General features: G+C 38.5%; 2 protein-coding genes across 27 annotated transcripts in view; one reads left to right on the top strand and one right to left on the bottom strand.

Annotated features, from left to right (window-relative positions):
- TMEM156 (transmembrane protein 156) overlaps positions 1 to 16,994 on the bottom strand; it is a 28,455-nt gene extending 11,461 nt beyond the window's left edge. For 2 of the 12 annotated variants that reach the window (XM_068943164.1, XM_068943163.1), the window contains exons 1-5: positions 14,648 to 14,975; positions 9,810 to 10,091; positions 7,971 to 8,228; positions 5,804 to 5,911; positions 2,398 to 2,505 (exon numbers count right to left, since the gene is read on the bottom strand). In XM_068943164.1, coding sequence (XP_068799265.1) covers positions 2,398 to 2,505; positions 5,804 to 5,911; positions 7,971 to 8,228; positions 9,810 to 10,091; positions 14,648 to 14,747 — 856 coding nt within the window. In that variant the 5' untranslated portion in view covers positions 14,748 to 14,975. Of the gene's footprint in view, positions 1 to 578; positions 805 to 2,397; positions 2,506 to 5,803; positions 5,912 to 7,970; positions 8,229 to 9,809; positions 10,092 to 14,647 lie in introns of all 12 variants that reach the window. The other 10 variants (XR_011141077.1, XM_068943162.1, XM_068943161.1 and 7 more) reach the window with 10 other exon arrangements.
- A 588-nt stretch (positions 16,995 to 17,582) lies between these two features.
- Positions 17,583 to 25,174, top strand: part of KLHL5 (kelch like family member 5) — a 62,680-nt gene continuing 55,088 nt past the window's right edge. For 4 of the 15 annotated variants that reach the window (XM_068943157.1, XM_068943156.1, XM_068943152.1 and 1 more), the window contains exons 1-2: positions 17,583 to 17,722; positions 20,641 to 20,732. The gene's annotated coding sequence lies outside the window, so the exon portion shown is untranslated. Of the gene's footprint in view, positions 17,723 to 17,891; positions 18,106 to 19,044; positions 19,167 to 20,640; positions 20,733 to 25,174 lie in introns of those variants that run through there. The other 11 variants (XM_068943158.1, XM_009673380.2, XM_068943148.1 and 8 more) reach the window with 5 other exon arrangements.

Raw genomic sequence — 25,174 nt, 5'->3', positions numbered from 1 at the left:
CAAGCCTTGCAAAGAAAGGCTCTGATGTAGGAATCTCCCTAAGATTCTCTGTCATGAACACGAAGCAAGGAACAGACTTTTCTTCTATGGTTCATTTCCCATGTACCATTATTATCAAGTCCTACTTGATATGAAAGTGCTTTATGCATGGACATACAGGTTAGTCACCTAAAGAACATTTACTTCTTGCACTGGAGAAAAAGCATCCTGTGCTCTCCTCCTCCACTTGTGGCTGCCTTTAAGGGCAACTGTATTTTGTCAATTCAAACCATTCAAGGCACTGTTTTACATAAATGTGGATGGACCCAATGTCTAGAAAATATACTCTGTTAACATTTATAACCAGAATGCTTTAAATGCTCTCCTCTCCTGTGTATGTATTTAATCCCTTGTAGTACCATATGCTTTTTCCTCCCTTCCTCTGGCTGCCAGACTTAGTGGTACAATTTACAGACATAGAGCACCAACAGTTTCACAAGACTAGCATACGTGAAGTAAATCATCTATTTGTGGGGAAGCATGAGCTCAAACATTTGTAGGACCACAGTGATATTAAGCCACTGATTTCCTGAGCCTACCTAGGAAGTCGTCCTCATTCACAAAGATTTCTTCTTTTTCCTCCTTTATCCCTTATGAACTTTGAATAACCTTTTAATAGTACATATACATCTTTTCATCTATATGAGATACTGTCACATTCTCTCAGAGCTACAGTTGCTTATTGTCACTCCAGTGTTTCCAGGATGGTTGTATTGTCTTCTTCTATGGCGCTCAATGTTTTGTTTCTAGGTACCAGGCTGTGCACTAATGAAAATGAAAATATTATCAAGGGCTGTTGAAGAAGCAACTCATAGCTATTTATAATCCAGTAGAAAATCTTAAAGTTGGAAACTGTAGACAAAATAAATACTTTTCATATAGTCTTGATTCTACTTTAAATTATAGTGCTGTAAATCAGCCAAAGCTTACTGAATTGACCGGAATTATGGTGTGTGAAATCAATGAAATTCAGAATAGAATAAAACCCATTACAGCAGTTCATACAGCTAAGCATCTTTCTTGGTAAAATGGATAGACTGAAGTGGGAGGAACACACAAGAAAGGAAAATAGACCAATACGGGGTTCCTATCCCCTTCAGTATAGTAAAACTAGATTTGACTTTCCATAAAATTCCATCATCAAAAATGCCTTTGGATATACAACACTAAAAATGTCATTGTGAACATGCTGATAAAACAGGAATGATATTAGTGAAGCTATTAAAGACAAAAGATGGCAGAGACAGATTCCTTTCCTGGGGGATGAAAATAATGAGCTCATAAATATATCTTAGAGGTAGCTAACACTCTAAAACGGGGGAGCATAAATTGTACTCCCAGGAGAGTTCAGACAGACAGGCAGGCAGCTATTCACTCTTTTCTAGGTAAAGCTGAAACGCCGTAAGGTACTGAGTTGTAGAGAGAAATTATTGAGTCTTCTCCAACTCCTGAAGAATTGACAAGACAAATGGCAACGTACCCAAGCCTAGACAGTTCTAGAACTACTTTTTTCATTTGCTGGCTTCATATTTGTTTTTGCTTTGGAGGGAGGTTGTTCTGCTGTTCAAAGCTATTATTTTGTATGTTAACTTTGAAAAGATGGGGCTCCTTTCACAAAACTAGAATTCATGGGCTTTATTAAAGAATATGACTCTTCCAGCATTATCAGTAACCCTCAGACCTGATTCCCCTTCACACAGAAAAGGTTTTTTTAATCAAACTGTGATTTTGGGAATGAAAACTTTGAGTTTAGCCGTGCCACTTAATTTATCTGTGCTGAACATAATATATTCTCAGAAGATCAAATTTTAATAACTACTTGAAACTATAAATTTGCACGTTATGGGAATTTTTCCCACAAATAGGCTACAGTGCCAGCAAAGCCATTCTGTGAGCCCTACCACAGCTGTTCATTCCACTCTTTGATAGAAGATTTTGTCAAGAGTCATAAACGCAGAGAGCATACATACATGTCAGTACATTTGTGTATACTTTTCACACAGACACACACACACCTCTCACACCAAACCCCAAATATGGCATATAACATGACCGAAATTTCAAATGAGGTAAAAAAAAACCCCAACAAAGTCATTAATGCAAGACATTTAGAAGACTGAAGAAAGCATTTCCCCATGGTATATATAAGCCTTCTTGTAGTTTCACTGTCAGGGTTATTTATTTCTGATATAAACATATTTCAATAATGAAGCCAGATCATATTAAATTTGTGTAGAATTCGGGTAACTCTGTAACTAAACTGAAGCATCTCAGGACAGGAAAGGCTTAAAAGGTCTTTCTTGACCTCCTCATGCCTCAGGCTTTGTTAGGTTTATATTTTACTTTTGTATTGCTTACCAGGAAAAAATTGAGTTTTAGTAGCAGATATAGTTCTTCTTGCATGTCTGGAATCTCTTTTTCTTAGAATGGTTGAAACTGCTGCTGCTGCTACTCTCTGTTTACGATCTGTTTCAAACAGAATTAATTGTTTTCAGATATAGAATTACATACAGCACTCATTAGAAGGAAAGCTGGCAAAACTGCTTATGTTTAGGTTGTTCAATGCCTTATATGATAAAAGATTTCAGTGGCTTTCCTAACTGAGTTGATTTCTCCTAAAAAAATCACTGACACCATTAGGCTTACAGGAAGGTTTTGAAACAAAGCAAAGAGGAAACTCTAGGGCCAGATGTTTTTCATTTTCCTGAATGAAATTTTCTGAAAATTCCATTCAGGTTTGCCCTTTTCAAATTATTCTTTCCCTTCTCTATACTGTGTGCCGTGAATAATTTTTGGAAGGTTATGAAAAAAATGGCCATGCATGTTGCTGTATAGGTTCAGACCCACACTGCTGACAGTGGAATAGCAAGAAGCAAGTGTACTGGGATCCTAGAAAGCTGCCAGCTTCCTTGCAAGTGTGGGATTCTCATCTTTGGTGGCAGAAGATGATAAAAAGCTCTACCTGTCGCAGAGAGAGAAAGACAGAGTTAGTTTGGACACCCCTGACGGTCCTCAGCACCTAGTTCATGAACTCCTCAGTCTTTCCATCCTTCTGCTGGCTTTCTTAATAACATGCTCTTGGTGGGGTTACTGTGGTTGATTGTGCAGCTATTATGCTTAACACCTCCACAATGACAGCAGTTCAGAGCTCCGCTTCTGACAATAGGCTTGCTCCAATTCTACATAACAGAATTATTTTTCATCTTTTTATTTTAAGAACTCTAGAAAATTTCATGCTAAAGAAATTCATTAAATTAGCATTATTTAGGTCATAATATTTTTCTCAATACCCAGCTGAGATTTAATATGCTGAAGCCTTAAGCAGCCACCAAAAAACTTAATGTCAAAGGAAGCTCTGGAAGCGGCTGGATGACAAGAGTGGAAGGGTAAAGGCAGAAGAACTGATTTAACTCCTTTGTCATATATAGATCAGCTGTAACTTCCATCAAGTCTATCTGCGTATTTTATTTTGTGTACTCATGGAAATAACTTCATTAATGTTTCAGAGGGTCTCAGAGTGTGCCTTGCAGAATTTCTTGGAAGATCTCAAGAACAAATGAATTATTTCATATTCCTTACCAGCTTTCAGTAGTGTTCAGAAATTAGGAAAAAAGCTATCAACTGAATTGTGGCTGTAAAACTTTTTAGCAGTTGTTTAGACACATAGTAATGCCTGATTCTTCAGGCAGAGGTGCAACAGAAAAAAACAGTATGTAGACTTGTAATTAAAGGTGGTATCATAATATATACACACAAGGAATACAACCATTAAATATATTTTTGTGTGTTTATCTTTTCATCAGTAACATTTTGATGTTGCTTATAATAGTATATATTGTAAAATTAACTAATAAAAATATTATTCCTCTATTAACAGAAAACGTATTCTGGAAGACAACCAGTAACTGCCCAATTAGGGCATTTTTTTCCATTGCTGTAGAAGGGCAGTCCACCACAGTTCTGAGAAACCTCTATTTAACAGAGAACTGACATCTAAGAATAATGACAGTAAATTGTTAATAATGACTACTAATAGGAGTTCTGCACTAAAGATGGGATGTTTTGCATCATATTCACGAAATTTATAGCTAGCTTTCAAATTACAGATAAAAGTCCTTCAAACTAGAGCATTTAGCAGCCAACTTGCAAAGACCTAATTTACAGTTTGCAGGATTTTTATATACATAAAATAGGACTTTGACTTTGGTTCTGGCAAGTAAAAGATAATATATTTTAACCAAAATAATATGAAAATGAGTTTCTTTTCTCATTTTTGGATAGGGGGAGATGCAAATGCTGCAGATTTTCCATTTTAAGCAACTATTTTGTTTATTCATTAAAAAAATACATAAAATTTACTTTATGCAAAATTTTTTCACAGAAACATTTTGTGTGTAGGCACTCTTCTTCCTGCTGTTCAGTTATGATTAAAACTAAATTTCTATTGCTCTTTTGCTACAAAATTGCCTGTGGATACAGTAAAGATGATCAAGAGAACCGATATAGCTTATCATTTTTTCATTACCCTTGTGATCAAGCTCTCCACTCTGCAGCTCTGGACTACAAGGGGGACGGAAAGCTGTCTAGTAATAGCAGCTAAATGCTGGTTCTCTGGAGGCATGCTGCCCACTCGGGGCTGACAGGTAGGTAGCAACTGCTGTAGGTAGCAACTAAGTGCTCTTACCTCAAGTAACACATTAAGTAGCACTCTTTTCACACTGATGAAACAGCCTGCCCTCTTTACCACCTACCTCTGACTTCTGATGAAAAGCAAAAACCAACAGCTGACAAGAGGTCAGTTTTCTGTGCTGTTTTTGCACAGAGAACATTGTGTTGGTTGCTCAAAGGTCTCATGCTCAGGGGAATGCTACGCTTTCATTCTCGCTTCTTTCCGTGTTATGTTGCTAGAAGAAATATTGTAAACCCTTATTCCGCCTCCGTCTGAAGTGAAATACGTGGGAGGAACCTGTCTTGGCTGGTGAAGTCATTATGTAGAAATAATTGTTTCAGCCTCTGAACTAAGGACAAGTTCTCTCCTAGTGAAGTGAGTCTTCTAATCACTTAGAATAGGCAAGCATGCTGATCTCAGAAATCACAGCGTTATTTTCTTTGCTGAAATCACAGCAAAGAGAAGAAATGTTATCTGGGCTTACTTCAGCTCTAGGGTTAACAGGACACAGCTTAGCTGACCTGTGTAGCAGTGCACCACCATTGAATTTAGATGACTAGTTTTCAGGATAGACAGCTGAGTGTGTATTTCCTTATATCTATACCATATCAATGGGATATACATGGGGTATTCTCACAGCCCATAATTTGCCTTGACCCTGACCTGGATGGATCATAATCAAGGAAGGAAAGGGTATTTCAGTCTCTGCTTCTACTTGGTCATTGGCATTTCTGCTGAGACCTTCAACAGGGCTCAGCTGTGATCTTTTTATTTACTGGAATCGGTCTGAAATTGAGGTTCGTTACACCAAGGAGCATAGGTTGCCAAGCGTCTGTCAGATGCAAACACATTTCATGCACCACCACCAAGTCTGGATTTGTATCGGCAATTCAGAGGTGAAGGGTGATAACATCAATCATCTGGCTATTCCAGTCCCTTTAAATTAAACTTTTACCATATTACAACTAAAATGTTACTGTCTGAACCACATTGATAATCAACAGCTTTGTTACTGTAAATCAATACATTTTACATTGTATAGACACTGTATGGACATGACTTTAAATTCATATAGATTGACTTGTTATTACTTACAGTTTTGTTCATTTTCTTGGACAATTTTGTAGACGACGGTTGAAATAGTGAACACAAAAACTAATGGAATCATACTGAGCCATATGATCTTCGTCATACACATGGGATCTGTCCATAAAACGCAGAAGAGAGAAAAAGAAGCAGGAAATGGCTGGCAGAAGAAAGCAGAACAGTCTATCTTGGCTATCTGGCTGGGTTTTTGGATCATGACTATTCCTGACGGATGAAAATTTAAAACAAAAGATAAGATTGTGCCTTTCTCTTTTAGCTTTCTGTGTTACTTGCAATTAAGTTTCCTATCTGGAATTTAGCTTCATTTTCATCTGTATCTATCTCTCCATGTCTGAAATAGTTAGACGTAGTTAAGTGAATGAAAATTTTTCTATTTGTGTAAACTGTTATATGTGATTCTGCCAGGAAGAATATGCTTCAAAGATCAACTTTTACATTTAAGGCAAGACAAAGGTAATGTATATCCCCTTTTTGTTTGTGTTTTGATGGGAAACCAAAGGAATTGGCCTACCGTCCAACATACCCCTGTTTTGGCATTCTCAGCCTCCCATTCCATCTTCATATATGGGAGGTGGTAAGATACTACATATAGAAAAATATCATTACCAAAAGGTGAAGAAATACCACCTCTAAGAACCCTCTGAGGAATTATTTTAACCAAAGTTGTTCGAGACTGGGTAAGCGTAGGGGGAAGGCTGTTCTTTCGGTCAACAGCTACTGCAGAAATATACTCCCATTCCCCACGCAATTAGGTCAGTAACTAGTACAAGTCAGAACTACAGAGCACAGAGAAAGGATGTGGGGGAGCTTTCCTCCCCAAGAGTTCAAAAGTCCTTTCAAACCTCTTTGGCAGCTGCGTGCTAATGCACACCTTAGCATCGTCAAATAGTAGTAAAAAAAAAAATTATGTGACAATGACTCATATAAAGTCAAATTACAGACTATATCCAAAACAGTTTTCCTACTCTTGACTTAGAATATTATAATTAAATCTATACCAACTTCCTTTGTGTCTTCTCCACTGAGAAGTCCTAAGGTAACCGCCAATAACCCCATGGCTCTTTGATAAAGTATAGTTTATCCCTCCTAATTCAGAAGCAAAAACATCTTCGATACAGTCATTTGTGCCTTCTGCTTACAAAGAGAGTTCTCCACCACATCTTGTAGTTGTAATGACTTATAAATCAGTGCTGCCTAGTCAAAGCTCTGAGCATCTCTCTGATTTTCCTTTGAAGTAACTAGAAATAAAGGTGTATTCTCAACTCTCAGTGTTGATTTGAGATAACTAGTTCCAAGGTAAATCACAAGGGTAGTTAATTCATAGTTTTGACACAAGTTACTCATGGCTAAACCTACCTATGTAAAAAACCTAAACTGCCTTTAGCAGATTTTACCTAGGATTGTTTAACTCAGGTTTAGTCAACTCAAAAACACTCATTTTTTCCAGCAAAGCCACAAAATAAAATATATTTGCCATACAAACCTCAATGAACGTAATAATTCACCAATTCCCTGATGGCAAGTGCTCCATATATGGGCTGGAAGCCCTGACCATGGTCAGGCAATCAGCCAAAAAACTCCCGCAGCACAAAGAGAAATTTAAAAATCTGATAGGTTGTCCTCTGGGAAAACAAAACCTAGTTCAATTGAAGATTTCGCTTCTAAGCATACTGTAGTAAGGCTGAAAGTAGGATACTGCAGCAGGACATTAAGAACAGTCAGATCTGACCCCTGATTCTCCTGTCATTGACGTTGACGGGAATTTTTTAATTCACCTCCACGACAAAATGATTACGGCATTACGGTCAAAGGTGGGGGGAAAGGCAATTCCAGTTTTTGTCATACATGAATTCTGGAAGTCTGCCAACATTAAGCAAAAAAAAAAAAAAAGCTAAGTGAATTTACAGACATTTAGTTTTCTGTGTTGCTTCTAGGAAGAAAATACAGCGAAATGTGCTTTAAATGATTCTATACAGAATGTCCGTTGCCTACCCAAGATGTTCTTTTAGTAAGGAAAGATCAAAAATGCCTATTTTTTTGGGGGGAATATTTTAAAATGGTTGCCGAAAGCACAGAATTACCTATTGGAGACTTTTTGTAAGATTCCCACTGTTTGTGAGTTTGATTCCCCTTCTGATTCTCCTTTGTAACTTACATTCCACATAAGACTTCAGATGCAGTGAAATATTTATACAGTCATTTTGGTCTTCCATCATTGCCACCAGACAGGAGTGATTTAGGTATTCTTCAGCTGCGCTTCGTCCTCTGACTATAGAATTGTTGATGTGAACTTCCAGCATGTAGTAAGTATTATGCTCTTCTTCGTTCTCAGGAAGCATAGTGAAATTGAAATATTTATAAAAATATACAAGATCTTCCGTTTTCATGTCAAATGAGCCTTTTGCTTTTGGAACTACAAATTAAAACAAAACTGTTATATAACATACAGAGGAGAGAGAGAGAGAGAGAGAGAGAGAGAGAGAGAAAAAACTCTCATAAAAAATGCTAAAATAAGTTCTTTGTCTCATTTGTGAAAACAAGGATTTTATTGACTATGATAAAAAAGGACAAAAGGATAACATGTAAAATTATTCTGAAGAGATCTGAAGAGTACTGATTAGCTAATCAAAATACATTTTCCCTACCATTGTAGCCCTTTTCTGCTTTACTATCAGCTTCAAAGCTTTTCAGTTTTTTTGTTGTTTGGTCTTCTGTTGACAAAGATAACAGAAAATTGGACTATGAAAAAAAAAAAAAAATAAGTGAAAGCCATATGATAATAGTTATTTGAAGTGTAATCTAGTCTGTCTGCTATCTGTGGCAGAAAATTTTTGAAAGTTTCACTTCAAACCACACAAGCTGGAAGACTTGTGCCATACTAACAACAAGCACGTATGTGAGATTTTGTTAGAGCTGTGTGAGTGTAACTGAGAATAGAGTTTGTCCACGTTTCTTGCTTGTTTATTTTCCATGCTTGTAAAGACAGCTATTTCGTAAGAAAAAAATGACGCAGTTTGAAAAAAAATGATGTTCTTCTTTTTAGTGCTTGGCCTATTGCCCCTGTTGCTAGCAATGTATGTCAGAAAAACAGATTTTGGAAGCATCCTCTCCCCAAGAAGTTTCCAGACACTTTGCAAGAGTATAAGGCAAAGAAGGAATATGATGCTACTGCTCTGAAAAGATGCTGATGTTGCTGAACTCCTCTCTGGAATGCTGGACAAGTCCTTCTTCAGTGTTGCCTTCTATGAAAGGCCATTTCTGATACTACACAGTTGTGCCTAGCATAGACTAGAAATACCAAATGGTTATTTTGGCTCTTTTAATGGTTATTTGGCTCTTTTTGTTGTATAGCTGCCATCTAAATAGTTGCCATATTTGAATTAGTTCTTCAAATACTCACTCTTAACCTTTCATCATATAATATCAGATATCAAAATGATAACAGCAGATATCAACTCCACAATAACATTTAAAATCAAATTCTGCATGAAAATTGATCAGAAACTCCAATTATTAAAAACAAATTAAGGATTTTAGAAAATACAGCACAAATAAAGGAACAAAGAGGGGAACAGAAGAACATTCATAAAACCCACATGGCTGAGGTCAAATTTTCAGCAGAAATTATTCTTGCTGGTTGCTGTAAGAGGTAGAGGATACTCTTTCCACTCTTTTCTCACAGCCATCCCTCTCGCAGACGAATACAAAGCTCCTCAATGACAATGGGAATCATCCCACTAGATTTTGCACAAGATCCACCCCCCAGAAGAAATCAGCATTTTGCTATCCAATTTTTTCACTCACCGACAGGAAAGAATGCCACTTAGAATCTGGCATAAAACCTGCGTTTTGTAGCAATGCGAAGATAAGCTATTAAGGCCAAAAACAATAGTCACATTATAGTTGTACATAGTAACATTTAACTACCAAATAAAAACATATATCTTATGTTGCAATTACCTACCTACAAATTAAGAGTTCTTCTCTTACTTACTTTTTTTAGTTACTGATCTTGGTCCTCGGGGAACAACATTCCTCTCTCTCTTGGATTCACACTCTGAGTACATAATATGTGACTGTTGTTCTTTGCTGGAGGATTGGCAAATACATGGAATATTTTGGAAATTGGGATGATTTACAACGGCCTTCAGTAAAACAGTCTCGTTCTTTCTTCTTTGTTGCAGGGAGCTTTTGCAAGAATTGTTAAAAGTGCAAAGTGGAAAAGTGGTATTATTCAATGCACAGGTATCCCTGCATGATATAATTACAGTGTTAGCTGTAAAACAAAGAGTACTGTATCAGCAAGACAATCAGATAGGACACATGGACAACTATGTGCATCCAAGTATCATGAAAGTTTTTTTTAACTATCATACAATGAAACATAACATTCTTTCTTGAGGATTTTGGCAGCGTATTGAATACATCATCAAATGAGAAAAAGCAAGCACAGAATATTCCCACAACCTACATGCTGGACTTTATTGCTGAATTGCATGAAATCTCTCCTAATAATAACTTGTATTTGTGGTGGTATCTAACCATATTCCTATTTCAAAGCTGTTCAGATTTGACTGTGTTTGAAAAGAAGATGAAGCCTATCATAGTCGCAGAGGGAATTTAGCCCTGGAATCACACAGCTACAGTATGCCAGTATGATTACACTGTAAAATAACTATAATCTGAATGAAAACTTTCTCTCCAATGACAGTAGAGCCATACAGGGAAACTACATAGAAATGCACCCAAAGTCTCTGACCACAGATTTTATGATCTCTTATACTCATAAAAATCAATCATCAGACATGAAATCTTAATTATGACCAACTTTTTTGCCATTCTGAGTCAAATTTCAATATCAGATTATTAATGTGGAGTACATTAATGCAATTCTGGCAAGTAAGAAAAAACACAGAGTATTAATTATTAACGAGTGGTTTTTTTTAGCTGTCTTCTACATTAAACTAGGGCTTTAGTCTAAGAATCATGTATATTTTCACTTGAGTTAACTTTGAACTATTTTCTCAATATGAAAACAATTTAAAAGTAAAAAACTACTGGGACCCAACATGAAATATGTCTTTATAGATACAGATAATCACTCTCTGTTTAGAGATTATGCAGTACTAACCCACAGTTTTGTAGTTCAGCTTCCAATTCTAGCGGTACCCTTCCACCTCTATGAAGACAAATTTATGCGTCTAGCTCCCATTATGAGTAACTGGAGTTATAGGGTCATAAATCATTACGTAGAGAGAGGAAAACACAGCATTTAATTTCTCACTCAGTTGCACTCTGACAAGTGTACTTAATTGCAATCTGACAGTTTCAACAGGCCACCTGCATCTGCATCCAGGGGGACTAACCTCAGAATCAGTTCAGTGAAGGATTTCAGGCAGGATACAGAAATAACATCTAAAATCAAATGCCACAGTCAATTACCTTCACTTTACTAACCCTACGTCACAGAGTCGTAAAATCCTCACAAAACAGATAATAAATTGAAATGTAAAACACATATCCTAGGTAGATAAAAAGATAATTTGTTTTAATATAAAAAAGAAAAATGTCAGGCAAAATGTAGGGCTTGACCTTTCCCTTACATGTGTCAAAGATTTGCCACAAAATGCTCATGATCTGACCTCCACAAGCCGGAGAAAAGCAAGCTCTTGAAATCAAATTCTTCCAGCCGAAGTAGGAAGAGTTTTGTGTAATTAAATTCTTATCCTAATCTCATGCAAGGCATGTATGCATCTTGGCAACCAACCTAAAACCACTGCTACAGCTTTCAAGGTCAACTAATGGCAATTCTCCGTTTTGCCTGTTTCACACAGAAGATTGCACATGGGCTTGTGGATCTGCCGGCCGTGCTGTGCCAGCAGCAGACGTCCACGCGTAGCACCAGGAGCTGCGTTCTGCATTATGCGTTCCACCCGGCCCAGCTAGCGCTAGCGCCACCTGTTAGCCACGTTACATACGTGTCTAAAGCATGTTATCTGACTAGAAATGTTTGCATGCTGTCCTGCTAGGGAGGGTGCTTACCATCCTCTTGAGCTTTCCTGAGAAGCCATCCGAATTATAATCTAGTATCAGAAAAATGTATTTTCTTTCAACTCACAGGACTGTGGATTTCGTAGGGAAGGCTATATCTGGCTGAACACAGAAAGCACAACTGGAAAAGGACTAGGCTCCTGAGCGGGTTACTTGGCAGACAGACAGAGCCCCAGCCACAAAAGGCTTGCTGCTTGGCACAGGACTGGGAAACACTCCCTCCCAAATGTAAACATTGCTGGCAATGTGTAACGGTTGTGGGAAATCCGAATGCGGACAAACTTTACAGTTATAAGGATTGGTGACACCAAACCATGCAGTGCCTCTAAGACATTTTGCTTTATTTTCAAAGATCTGTAACTCACGTGCGTAATGTTAAGAAGTTCTGAGATGCTATGAAATTCTCTATGAAATTCTATGAAATCAAGCCTCTACCGTTTTTTTCTATAGAAAATCCAATTCCATTAAAATGAAATTATGCACAGGGAAAATCTGAATTTGTAAAAAAAATCTTACCATTAAGAAAATCATAAATATTTCATTTTAGGTTTCCTCATTTGATCTGTGATATTCTGTTTCGAATCAATTTGGTAATATATTAAATTGTATTTTTATCACTGCCTTACAGAAATGATAATAGTATAGTCATACAGTACTGCAGTGATACAAGCTGTATGGTACAACTTGGGGAACACATGACTGATGGATTCTGTGAGATACAGTCCATCAAGGAGCTGAACGGAGAGGAGGGGACTGGGATTGAGAGCGTCAGGCTCTAAAGCTACAACTTCCTGCTCTAAAGCCATGCAGTCGGAAGTTACAATGACTCCTAAGCAAACAAGTGGGTTGCTTTACAAATGCAAAGGAAACATGTCACTTTTTGTAATGCCGAACTGTGTTATTTTGATCGGATTTTTAAAGGCTTAGTTTATTGCCAATTTGATCTTCCTCAGAATTTCCGTTCAATGAGAAATCTCCAGTTGTATTCCCACTCTTAAATGAAAATAAAAAGTCAAAGTTTCACTTACTACTCTGTACTCTTTGCTTGCCTGCCACATCAGAGGTTATATTAAAAACCTGAAATATCCACTGCCTTAATGCGCTTTTAGAAAAGCATGTGGAATTAGGAGGTTTCAACCACCCATTTAGGGTTCAGAGGAAGATATCCAGACACCGTTTCACACCTCAAAGATTTCTGACAACAATCTTGTGTAAGTACCGTTAAGTATTGTCCACAGCCTCGTGTGGCAGCCATCTGTAGCAAAGTAATTCTATACATCTTAAGTTTGATACAAAATCTAAAATAAAACCAGTTTCTAATATAAGATTTCCAATGAAGCACAGAGACCCAGATTGCTTGGAATTTTCGAAGAAAGTCGTTCAGCATATTTACTCTCTTTTATGTTAATTTAGACACTGTTATGCAGTTTTTAGAACATCCAAAACAGGACAATGATCTAAATTTTCTAACATAATTCTGTGCTGCATTCTGCTTATATATTTCACCTTACATGCACAAAGAGTTGGACCTTCTTCTTTAGACACGCTGTGGTGATTAAGAGCACATGCGGATATCAGAATTGCAATGAACATGCTATTGCAGCATAAAGCACCTCCAAGAAGAGCAATCTAGGCAATTTATCATGGAAAAACACAATTGCTCTTTGATGACTGACGATAATGTCAATATGCTTTCTTCTGGCAATATTCATGCCATTGTTTATTTGTGCAGTCTGTGCTAGCAAAGAATCTGACTACTGCTTTAGCCACTTTTGCATAGCAGTAAAACATTAATTATTCCAACATCTTAAATTGTTTTATTTCTACAATATTTGAAGCTTACAACAGCTTATCAAGTTTGTAGTTTTATAATCTATAAAAATCAGTATATTCAAGCTATTGCCATAGTTATTCCTTTTGATGAATGAAAATAAAAATGTAAATATAAATAACCTAATTTGGTATATTTCAATACTAAGGTTTCTGCAGAAAATTATGCTTCATAAATAATTGAATGATGTCTGGGAACACACACCATTTGTCTAAGGGATGCTTTTTATTATAACATTTATCTATTCAAAAGCTTACTTAGGAATGTCTGTGACAAAACTATTTAAATATTAATTTATTTATGGATTTTCAGTAAAGCACTGAATGCATAACTTATACACATATATTTTGCACTCGTCCTAAATTCAGTACTGACCTTTAGGATCACCAAGATGTATTTGGAATTCTTTTTAAGATTTGTTAGACATTATTAGGTAGTTTTAAGAACACCCAAACTCAGTTATACATATCACTCAGTTGTACATATTCTGCTCTATTTTTTATCAAGTTACCACTGCACAGCTCTTTCTCAGACACAGTCTCATACCAGATAGTGACTGTACAAATGTTTACAGGCATTTCAGTACAGGGACTTCAAAAAAGTTGTATTTTAAGATACAAGTACCTCCTACAGAAAAACATAAATATTTTAATTACTCTCTTTACAATATTGTAATTACTCTCTTTACAATGAAGATTGTAAAAGAACAGTTACGTGAAAATAGTTGCAAAAAAAAATTGCAGTGTACATAATGAATGACAAACATTTCAAATTATCCATACAATTAACTTTGTTGGTTAAAAATCTAAAGAAAATCATATGTATGTTTTACAAAGTCCATATGACTTATCACATCAGAACTATCCCTTTTAAGAAAGTACATGCTAACTTTTCAATTGCAATCAGACCTCAGAATAAAGAAGGGGCTATCTTAAAAGCTGAGCACTCACCTTCATGGACTTTGAAAAATTCAGGTAAACATAAAATAAACATGGTAATTATTCCTATTAGTAACCTGAAGAGTTCTGATTTTCTCAAAACCAAGCACATGTCACAGAAGCAGTCCCATCTAGCATACTGATGGTGAAGTTCCTTCCTGTTTTAGCTTTTAACCTAGTGTGGGCTTTATGCAAAACAACTATTCATTTCCTTTTTCTAATATGGCTTTTCTTTCTACTTCTTGTCACCTTAAGTAATAGAGCCTAGTTCTCGTCTTACATTGGCATAGGTGAGGATGACTTAAATGAGTACAGTGAAGATAAAACTAATGTACCATGACGAAAATAAGAGAAGAATCATGCTTAGAAATTATTTTATTCATTTGGGGTACTTTTCTTTCAGGAACGTCACCCTCTAATGGCCACTTTCGTATACCTTCTAAACAGTGAACGAATCATTTCTGTGAAGGAATCTTGTTCTCATTTGGCCGAGAAGATTTTTTAAAATTGAGTCAGACCCTCATTACAAAAATGAGTCAGCCCCAGATGAGTCAGATATGGAGGCTTTATTGTTTTATTTATATACATATACATTGGGGCTAGGGGGAAGGTAACTGTATGCAATACAACCTCCTTAAGACTTTAATAGACTATTAATGTGATCATTACAGCTTTAAGCTCCTGATCTGGCAAATAAATGATGTATTACGTGCAATGAACCAAGCAGGAGGTGAGCATAGTATCATTGCTGCTGTATTCTTAAAAGACAACAGATGTGTTGCCCATCTGTACCGTGTCTTCCATGTGCACTACTTTACTACCCTTTACTCTACAGGGAGATCTGAAAGAGCCATTACTATTTCTATACATCATGGTGATCTCATTTTACAGCTAAACTTTTCCTTCCAGTTTGAAAAGTAAAGTCTTTCATTCTGACAACCACAATGATATTCCGTAATCCCTTCTTAGAGATGAGATGGCAAAGAACATTTCTGAAATGTTCTGTATAAAAGTACTCTGAATAATGCATATGTACAAACAAACAATATGACTCAAATATAGAGTACCTACAGTATGAGGCATTTAATTAATTCAGAAAGCTCTCCTGATATAGAACTTTTTCCCCACTACCAATTAAATATTGAATACTACCATAAAATGAAGCAATGCCACTGAAGTTAGAATAAATGTCCTACAAACTTGAAATGCCCTTCTTGTCATCTAGTTATCTCAGAAGATGAGTAAGCCGGGTGGAGGCAAATTTAATATTCACTCTACAGGAAGATTCTCTTAACAGAGCTTTAGTGAATATAAATTTGTTAATATAATATTTTAATCATGTAGCAGTTTTATGCAATGTAAGCAATTAAACCAAAGCACAATGAACTAACTTTTTTTGTTGAAGTCTGGTGCAACAGAAGGAATAAGGACACAAGAAGTCATAGGTATGAATCTAGAAAGTAAAACACACCCACTGCACCATTTGTATTTGTCATCTGTTAGCAAATTAGCTCTACTTTGTGAGAGACTGTGTTACTCCTTAAATATCTTCCATATTACTTATTCATATTTTCCTGCTTTGAAGCATGGTGCTCAGCCATCCTTTCTGTCCAGAAGGAATGGAGAAAAGTCTCTTAGAAACAGCAGGACAACTCAGGCAAGTAATACATATAATATACACAGATTTTTATCACTGTTCGTAGTGCTAGAAGTCAGAACAGAAATTGCCCTATAGGATCATAGCCAAGTCCAGCCTAGTACAATAGCCTACTGAACGTGCTGAGTTTCAGACACTACAGAGAAAGGTTTCCAAGGGCTCCTGAATAAGCGGATGGGGAATATCTATTTTATGGCTCTTGTCATGGCACATGAGGCCCACATATGATCTGCCCCCAACCTCCACCTGTGCTGACTGGTCGACTCAGGCATGTGCGTGGCCTGACGAGCCACCTGAAGTGCAAAGGCTGAGTTTTCCTCCTTAAGGGACACTCTTCCGCAACCTAGCGAATAACTTTTACAAAACTTGAAAGAATGAACGTCTCTGAAGTCGCTACCCTTCAATCCAATCTCGCCGCAGTGGGCTGAGTCATTAAAAGGGCTGGCAGATAGACAAACCACGGGGTCGCCGAGGCCTCGTGCTCGCCTCCATCGCTGCTGTGTCAAACCACGACAGCCGCGCCTCAGCAGTGAACCTGTGCACCCTGAAATCAGCCTTCCCAGTAGGAAAGCACAGCTGACAGTCACACACTCTATTAATAATTTGGAAAATTATTCTGCCTTTGAGTGGCGGAGGTCACTGGTAAGGCGTGGAGGTGTGGCACCTTGGAGGTACGGCAAAGGCCAATGTGTTTTTGCAGGTAAGTATGGGCTGTAGCAGTGAAAAAGGCACCCGGGTCCTGAGAGGAGGTTAACCGCGTTTTGTGCCACCGCTGATCTATTTCATTGAAACAGAAAACTATGGAAATGCTCAGCTATCTTAAGTGCGTTCCTGAAAGATGGGCCAGGGGACCCAAGGTATAGCGGTGACGCCCTTCCGAGGTTTCACCGAGAGAAACCTCTCAAAAAAGGGGAACTTGCCCCTGCCCGGCGGGGCGCGGGACGCAGCGCGGGCGGCGCCGGGCCCCGAGGCGAGCGGCCACGGCGGGGGGGGGGCGCCGCGCCGCCCGGCGGCCACGCCCCGGCTTTGCGCACCGCACCGCGCCGCCCTCCCGCCGCCGCCGGGCGCGCGGAAGCCAACAGCCGGCGGAGGCGCGCGCCGGCCGCCCCCGGGCAGGAGGAGGAGGAGGAGGAGCGGGGGAGGGGGCGGGGCCAAGGCGCCCCGCCTCTGCCTGTGGGGCCTTGTCTGCCTGCCCCGCCGCGCGCCGCCCCAGCGCGCAGGGGAGGGGCCGGGAGCGCGGCCCTGGGGGAGCCGTTAGCGCCGGGGAGGGGGCCGCCCGGTGCCCCGCCGCCGCCTTCCCCGGCGAGGCGCGAGTGCCGGCTGCCGCCGGGGCGGAGCGGGAGGGGAGGGGAAGGGGGGGGTCGGGGCCTCCCTTGTGATTTTTCTTCCCTCCCCCTCCCATCCTCGCCCCCCTTCCCGGACCTGGAGAGGTGAGAAGGGCGGTCGGGGCTGGGCAGCGAGAGGAAGCGGGTCTGGGGCTGTCGGGAGGGGGAGGAGGGCTGCCGCCCTGCCCTCCGCCGGGGTCTGCCCGCTGCGGAGGGAGGGGCGCGCCGCGGGGAGGGGCCGCGGTCGCGTGTGAGGGGGCGGGTGGCCACGCCCCGGGGCGGTGGCAGCCGGGCCCCGGCGGCGCCCCGGGGCGGCGGCAGCGAGCGCTGGGGGAAGGGGGGTGTCGTACAGGCCGGTACGCGGACGCGGATGGAGGCTCCCGAGGACTGCGCCCCTCCGTGCGGCGTGGGCCCCGTGTCTGGCTCGTGCATCAAAGCGTTCAGAGCGGAGACCTGGTAAAAGTGCACTTAACACACTAGGCTTTCAGGTACTTGCCTGTTTGTTTGTTCGTTAACCTTCCCGATCCTCGTAAGAGAGGGCATCGAAAGTTTTTTTTTTAAAAAAAGAGAGAGTCTTTTCTTTTTTTTTTGAGACCGCAGGAACAGAGTAGAGCAGCGACTACCAAGTCACCAAAACGGGGAGTAGTGTTACACGAGAGAAAAGAAACGTTAGTGTTGAACATCAAAAACTGCTGTTACATGCATTATTGGTTCCTGCTTTTCGTTACGTTTTGTGGCTTTTGGCTTTGAAACCGTACTCGTTTAGGTGCCTAAACAATGATGTGGCTTAGCGGTCTAGCTGAAGTCAAGCCATCTGTGGCTCAAGTCATCTGCGGCTCATTACCTGGGTGTTTCAGCAGTAATGTCAGTTTTTAGCCAGCGATGTTAGAATAGTAAAAGGGGGAGTTCTTGTTTGTTTGTTTTTACTTAAAACTTCACTGTGAAGTGTCATAAACTAAGCTGAAATCTTGCTCTTATTTTCAAATAAAAATTCCCGTGCAGATTTTCTTACTAGCATGAGCAGGATTAAAAATAGGACCTCATGGTTATGTTGGTGTAGCTCTTATATATATAGACAAACCCTACATGTTACAAGGATGGATCCTGTTTTTTAAAAAAAAAAAAAAAGTAAGATGTGTTTTTATGAGTAGTTCATTAATTTTGCTAGAAACAAACTCTGATCTTTTCTCATGACAGCGTTTTCCAGGAGAATATACAAATGGGTATGTGGACTAGGATTTAAAAAAAGCCTTATTTTTGAACTTCATTGGTGCATTCCTGATAGTGGAGTTTGTGCTCCTTTCTTATGCTTTTCCTTTTTTCCACTTGCTGAACAGTATTAAGGAAAACAAAGCAAGACAGAACCAAAACAGTAATAACAACCCTAATCTGTGTCAGAGATAGTATTTTCCTTCACCCTGCTTCAGCTTCGTGGAACCGTTTCCCAAGTATGTCCTCTGATGCAACAGGATGGGCAAGTCTGCTACCAAAGCCAGCATGTTTAATCCATGGCAGCAAATCTTAAAACTATGCATTTCACAGAAATGTAGTAAGTGTTAAGTTAACAATAAGAAAGAATTTGCATGAAGATGAAGTATTCTTACGTTAAACTGTTATGGTCAAACAGTGTTTACAAACTGTCACTTACAGTGGCATCTCATAGTAATATACCTGTTCCAAATCTGAACTTTTCTATCATCAATGTTTTTTAAAAAGATCATCCTTTGGTTATGCTCATCTTTTATGTTTTCATTGGTGTAAGTCAGTACCGCATGATCTTTCGATATGCAATAAGAGAAAGTACCTAAATGGACATAACATGAAAAGTTCTGCAACTTTTTAGAAAAAAAACCCCAATGTGATTTTGTATCTCCCTTACAAAACACTTGAAAGGAGAACATTTGCCTCCTCACCTATCAAAGAAGTTGCCTTTTATTGTAGCAGTCTTATCAAGTGGAAGAATGCATTAACTATAAACCTAATTATCCAACGTTTACTTTCTTTCTTGAGAACAAACTCATTGTTAAAATTGTACTTGAAATTGCCAGTGAAGTAACTGCTGATCCGTATGTTTATTAATTGGCTGCATAGCCCTAGAAAATATAATCATACAAGAGTGATGAGGTTATGTGTTCCAGGTGCAAGGATGAGGTGATATTGCTATTGGGACAGCTACAAGGTTCTTGCAGGTAGTAGAAAAGATCAAGGCTCAAGTATTAGATGTCACATTATGCATGCAGATGTCTTGCAGGGCTCTACTTTCTTTCTACTGAAAGTAGCTACAGTCAATTTGTATAGTTGCAAAACTACTGAAATATGTTTTTTCTTAAGTTTTGGTTTTGTTTGCATACCTTGGATTATTTGTGAAAGACCTGCAAACACTAACAAACGAAAGTAGATGCGCATTATCTCAGCAGGCTGGATTCTCTGAGTAGAGGTCTTTGGAAAATTTTTAGTGGCCTGGAAATTTAGAAGGGTTGAGAACCACTGTAACGGTGGTGTTCGTGGCAATAGAGCTACTCCATTTATTGACCTATGTTTAACGGTGATACTTGGCTTTATTTGCTGATACAGTAAATGTTACTCTTTGGCAAGTTTTCAGGTTAAGTGCCGCTTCATTTGGCGGAACAATTCACTGCTCTTTAATGAGGACTCTGCTGCTGTTTTTTTTTCATGGAATTACAGCTGGCTAAGTGTAGGACTGAGAATGCACTAAGGATATTTAAAAATAAATAAAAATAAGTTTATTGCTTTCTTGCAACCCAGTGTTCTCTGAAACTACGTATTCAAATTTCAGAATCGATTCCCCTCCTTTTTTGTCATTGTATATGAGACTTGAAGTTGTGAAAGAAACTGAGGTGACAGTTGCGCAGTGGCATGCTTTTATCTCCTTTCTCTCAAAGTTTAGGAATCACAAGAAAAACAGAAAGAAGTTGTATCTGAATCAAATAGGTAGTCAGCTTTCAAGATTTGTTTCAACTGTTTGCTCTCATTCATTTGTACTGTTTTTAATATGTCTGCAGATTTTCCTGCCTACCTCATATTTTTTGGAAAGAAGATGACAAATGGAGCTTTGTGATTCTATGAACACTTAGAGATCACTGTGTTGTTATAGGTAATTATTGTATTTGCTAAATTCTAACATAAATTTTGCTATAAGGAATATGAATTCAGCCAAGAAAGCTATGGGCTTTTCCAAGTTACATGTGAAATTTCTTTTCTGTGTGTGTGTTGTACATCTTGTGAGAACTTCTTTCTGATAAGTGTACACAAGCAGGAAGTGACTTGTCTTTTGTGAACGGATCCCAGTGTTTAGAATTTTGTGCAGTTTCTCCACTTCTGCTCTTTATGAAAACATACTTTACAGGACACTCTCGGTGTTGCTCTAAAGTTCAATTTTAATCTTTTTTTCAAAATGTCTGAGACACCTTTAACTTGGAATCTTTCAATGGGCATAGGAAAAACGTGAAAAATTCACACTGAAGCTTTAAGAGAAAATATTGCCTTAGAGAAATGCTTACAATAAAAACTCACCAGCTGCTCAGTCAAATCTCCTTACTCCAATAATACTGACAGGCATTAGCTTGCTTTCTTTTTTTTTCAACTGGAAAGTAGTAAGATTCTTCTAAGCTAAAGTCATTTTCAAAAGGAATAGCTGTGACATCTCTACAAAGTGAAGGGATAAAAGAATGTTGAAAACATGAATACATGCAAGAATCTAGTTTTATCTGAAGTGTCTGCAAATTAAAATACTGGTACAAAAATAGTGCTGTGGGGGAGAAAGGTGAGCCAGTTAATTTAGCGGTACTAGATTGTACTAAAATTAACAAAAAACAAGACAAAAAAACAAAACACTTGCTTTCTTGACCGTGAGATATTTCCACTTTGGGTATGTAGTTAAAGAAGCATTCAGGTAGTAACAGTGTATCCATCTAGTGTCTGAAATTCATTCATGTTGTGATAGTAGTACAGAAGAGAGATTGCCCTTCTCACTGTTTTATCATCTTTCACATTACTAGCAGTTTGCCATAAAATGAACACTTTTAACAGTAGATGCTTTGATTTGGTCTGCTGTATATTTTTCTGTCTATCTGATTCTCGGTAAACCTTTTGGCACGGCATATCCCGGTTTTGGGAACTGTACCCTTTGACTGCCTAGCCTTCCGGGAGCAAGAAGTCTTGTTGCAGTTCTATGTGCTTGAATAACAGGAAGTCTGTTTTTAATACCTCTAGCCCAGAGTGATCCCTAAGCATCAAATGCAAAGTCCTTCATGGCTCTCTGCTGGAACAATTATAGCCTGGAAGTCTATGCAACTCTCAAAACATAATGTTCATTAAAGATGATGAAAACGTACTTGAAAATTATGTGTGTAGTTATTACAGGTCTTGTTTTGCCTTGGGTATTTCTGCATACAGCCATCACACTTGTGAGTGAGGACATCGTGAGTTTGGGAAGTTTTCAGTTTGAGTCCATTGCCATCCTCTATCCGTTCCCAAGACTGTGATGAGCAGCCCGGACATTCACTCATTTCTTTATAGTGCTACTTGTTAAACAGCTGGGGAAATTTCAGCGTTCTTATGCTAGAATGCTATTTTCTTATGTATAGATTAATTATCACTTCTTATTTCAAATGTTCACTTCTAGCCTGTTAGAGCACCAAAAATAGCTAGTGTTTGTAGTTAATACAGGGTAAGTAGTGTGATCTGAGCTAAATACAGTTCATTCTTAGTGTGTTGTACTTTGAAACATGTATTAAAATAACACTTCCGCACTCTTATTTCTCCAGATCCCAAAGAAAATGCTTGTAAGGCATTTAATGAGCTTGTCCCAAGTTTGTGGTTGCCAAAGTGGTATGGACATTGCCATGTAAGTGTCAGTCAAACCACTGGTACTAGCTATGGCAATCATCAGTACCAACAGCAGGAGAGTAGTGTTATGACAGTCTGCTCTGTGTTTTCCTTCGGTGTGGGCTCGTATAGCACCCAAACAGGAACCTGTTTCTCACTCTGTGTTGCTGTCATCAGTATCAAAACTCCTGGTACTGCAAAGCTGAATGATGCTTTTAGTACCTGTTACTGCAAATTTAATGCACAGACAGGTTGGGAGGCACCTGCTTGTAGCTTGATGTCTTCCTGACTTTATTCACGTCTGGTAAATTAAAAGCATAGGGTTGTAAAGAACATGAGAGTAAAACTGTCTTAATCACGCATCAGTCTGGCTTCTTTAAAATGCCTGAAGATTCAGCTCTGGCTACAGAAATATTACTATCTTTTGTATTTATCCTCTCCCGTGTCTCTTTGGAAGCCTTTCCTGGACAACCTGTTAACCCAGCAGCAACTATAGTCAGAAAAGATACTTTCATAAAACATGTTATAAAGCATATGTATCGCATAAAGGAGTGGTTTCCCCAGTTGCTTGGCTGCCATAGTTTCTGGAAATTGGTAGGTTTTATTTTATTTCTTGGCATATACCTTGGCATTACTGATTATCTTGGCCCCCACTCCTTAAACATTCCTCTGTCTTTGAGTATAAATCTGGGATTAAGGCTCACTAAATTTCTTGACTTGCCAGTGATCCACTTTACAGAAGTAATGTCATTGGAACAAATAGCAGATAAAACATCAAAGAGGACTGACCTCTGCTCCGGGTTTTTTCTTGTTTTCTTGGTTTTCCCTTTTTCATTTTTTTCCTAGGTGATGCTATTTCATTGTTGGCACCTTCCACTATAGATGGCTTCGAAATTTTTTAGAGCTTTAAAAATGGCTGAAACTTTTAAGGTTCCCCAGAAATGGTTATGGGAACAGAAGAGAGAAACTTTGTTTTCAATATCTTGCAGCCAGCTGTGCAAAACATGGTAACTTCACTTACCAAAATAGCAAACCTCCTCCAGGATTTCAGAATTTTTAGACTTGGCCTGTACCTTATGAACTACAGTGGCATTTTTACAGAAGACAAACCTCTTTAAAGTTGAGGGAGGAATTGAGTTCAATTCTCTCTTCAGAGGGATTTTTTGCCAATTAATTACCCTTCCAAACAGCCGTAAGTGCTATTGATGCTGACCTCCTGATGTCTTCTACGACATCAGAATTTACATTAAAGAAAAATTTCTCGTAAGTAGCATGGACTTTTCCAAAAGTATAAATCAGATTTTCAGAATTCATGGAGAATTTATAAATTCGCACAAGATTTTTTTTTGTAAGCAGTGAAATTCAAGATAGTTTTGGTTCCCTCTTTTTCCCATATGAAATATGCCTGGATAGACTTGTCCCCCAGCCTTAGCTGATGCTCCTGTTGAAGTAATCAGTATACTCTGTATTTTTTTACTGAAAATGTGAATTCTTTACTAACTTGCTTGAAATTTGCAGTGCTTTCCACTTCAAGAAATTGCTGCTTAAACATGCTAATTTTATTCTGTGAAAGCTCCTATTGTCCTATATTATGCATTCAGTGTCACGTCCCATTCTCTCCCCCCACTGCCCCTGGCCGAAAGCGTGTATCAGTTGTTCTGGATGTCTTGGCTGTATTCCAAGTGCTCTTCTACTTAGGAAATAAATACCTTTTCAACTGTAAGAAATAACATCTGTTACAGTTTCAAAATGCCACATCTTGTGTGAGTGTTTTGCATAATTACAGCCTTTTGAGCCTCTTTAAAATATCTGAAAAATGTAAGGTGTTTCTCATGGCTACACTTAGTGCATTTTATTTGGGGGAGGGGGCCAAGGAGGAGGAGATGTGCTTTTATCTAAAAATAATGAAAGCCTAAATAGCTAATAGAGTTCTGTGGACAACTTCACGTTTTCAGTCCCATTTCTGATAATCTTTCCTTAAATTTATCTCTTACGGCTTGCAATTGAATACTTCTTGTTCGGCAAGATGGACTTTTGTTCTCTCTTGATACAGCCATTCTCATATTGGCAAAGCCAATTACACCAGTACCATTGGAAAAGACATTAAATTGAAAAGTGATAACTTCAGGGAAACTAGTAGGATGCAGATAGAGCAGAAAGAGTTTAAGGGTGAGACATTTCATTCATCTGAAAAGTTAAAGTTGCATGGTTGAACTGTTTTTTGTTTTGTATTTAGCTTTTCAAAAGGTTGTGTTTAATTACTATTAATACAGCATTTCAGAGGAGTCATATTACTCTCAGATGAGTACCTTGGATATTAGTCTCCCTTCTTAAAGGTGCAAACTCTAATCAAAAGTGAGATTTGGGGACTGGAGGAGGGGGGTTGGTTATCAGACATCCCGGATAAACAAAACATTCTACACTGTTTATTCATTACATCCAGTATAAGTAAAATGTATTCTAATATGCATTTGTCTGGTAGATATTTTAAAATGTATTCTAAATATTATAATATTCTAAAAGCAGCTACTTTTGAATATTTACTTAAGTGATCACTTGGTGATTGCCAGAGATGAAGTAAAAGTTTAAATCTTGCTCTTTTACGTACTATAAGAGACACTGTATTTTTGGATGTAACTGTAATCACAAGCTCGTGCATTCAACCTATAATTAAAGCATTAGGAAATAGAGTATTTAATGATGTTGTCA

The sequence above is a fragment of the Struthio camelus genome, chromosome 4, assembly GCF_040807025.1.
Source record: "Struthio camelus isolate bStrCam1 chromosome 4, bStrCam1.hap1, whole genome shotgun sequence".
NCBI classification, from domain to species: domain Eukaryota; kingdom Metazoa; phylum Chordata; class Aves; order Struthioniformes; family Struthionidae; genus Struthio; species Struthio camelus.
This window is presented reverse-complemented; position numbering and strand designations above follow the sequence as displayed.